The following is a 582-nucleotide window of genomic DNA, read 5'->3' as shown; positions in this document are numbered from 1 at the left end:
CTGATAAGGGAAGAAGGGCCGAAGGAGGAGATGAAGAAGAAGCCATGAACTTGAGCAAGCTAGGATAATACACAGAACAATATGTGGTTATATATACCACTCTCTTTGCTTTGGACACAAACAAAACTCACCCAAATCAGGGTCCCACTTCATCTGCTTAGGATTTGCGCAAATACCAACGGGTCGGATTCGGGTCAATTGACAAAAAACCCACTTGCCCTCTCTCTCTCTCACACACAACGGATGAAGCCATCATTATCTCTTCTTTGAGAATCCTCATTCTTCAATGGCCAAGCAAATTCTTGGATACGTTCGAGGATACGCACTAGCTGGTACATTTTCTATGGGGTTAATTGTGGGATGTCTAAAATTCGATGTTGAACTTAGTTTGTTCATGAAAGGCATCAGCTTGAAGCCTGATTAACCTGGATGCTTGATGAATGGGGGAGAATTGGGCCCCTTTCTGATTTTTTTTATTTTAAATTACTGGAGTTAGGTTTTGTTTGTGATTTTGGGTACAAATCCAACTTGAGAGACATCACATTCGTAAGCTGGGTTTTAAAACTGTAGTAAGTTATGGCT

The 582-nt window shown here is 41.1% G+C and overlaps 1 protein-coding gene across 1 annotated transcript in view; it reads right to left on the bottom strand.

Moving 5' to 3' along the window:
• Positions 1-102, bottom strand: part of LOC109826115 (peptidyl-prolyl cis-trans isomerase FKBP16-3, chloroplastic) — a 7,757-nt gene extending 7,655 nt beyond the window's left edge. The window contains exon 1 of the mRNA XM_020393088.1: positions 1-102. Coding sequence (XP_020248677.1) covers positions 1-46 — 46 coding nt within the window. The 5' untranslated portion in view covers positions 47-102.

Source organism: Asparagus officinalis, chromosome 10 (genome assembly GCF_001876935.1).
Source record: "Asparagus officinalis chromosome 10, Aspof.V1, whole genome shotgun sequence".
Classification (NCBI taxonomy): Eukaryota; Viridiplantae; Streptophyta; class Magnoliopsida; order Asparagales; family Asparagaceae; genus Asparagus; species Asparagus officinalis.
Note: the sequence above shows the minus strand (reverse complement) of the source record. Positions and strands in the feature narration are given on the sequence as shown.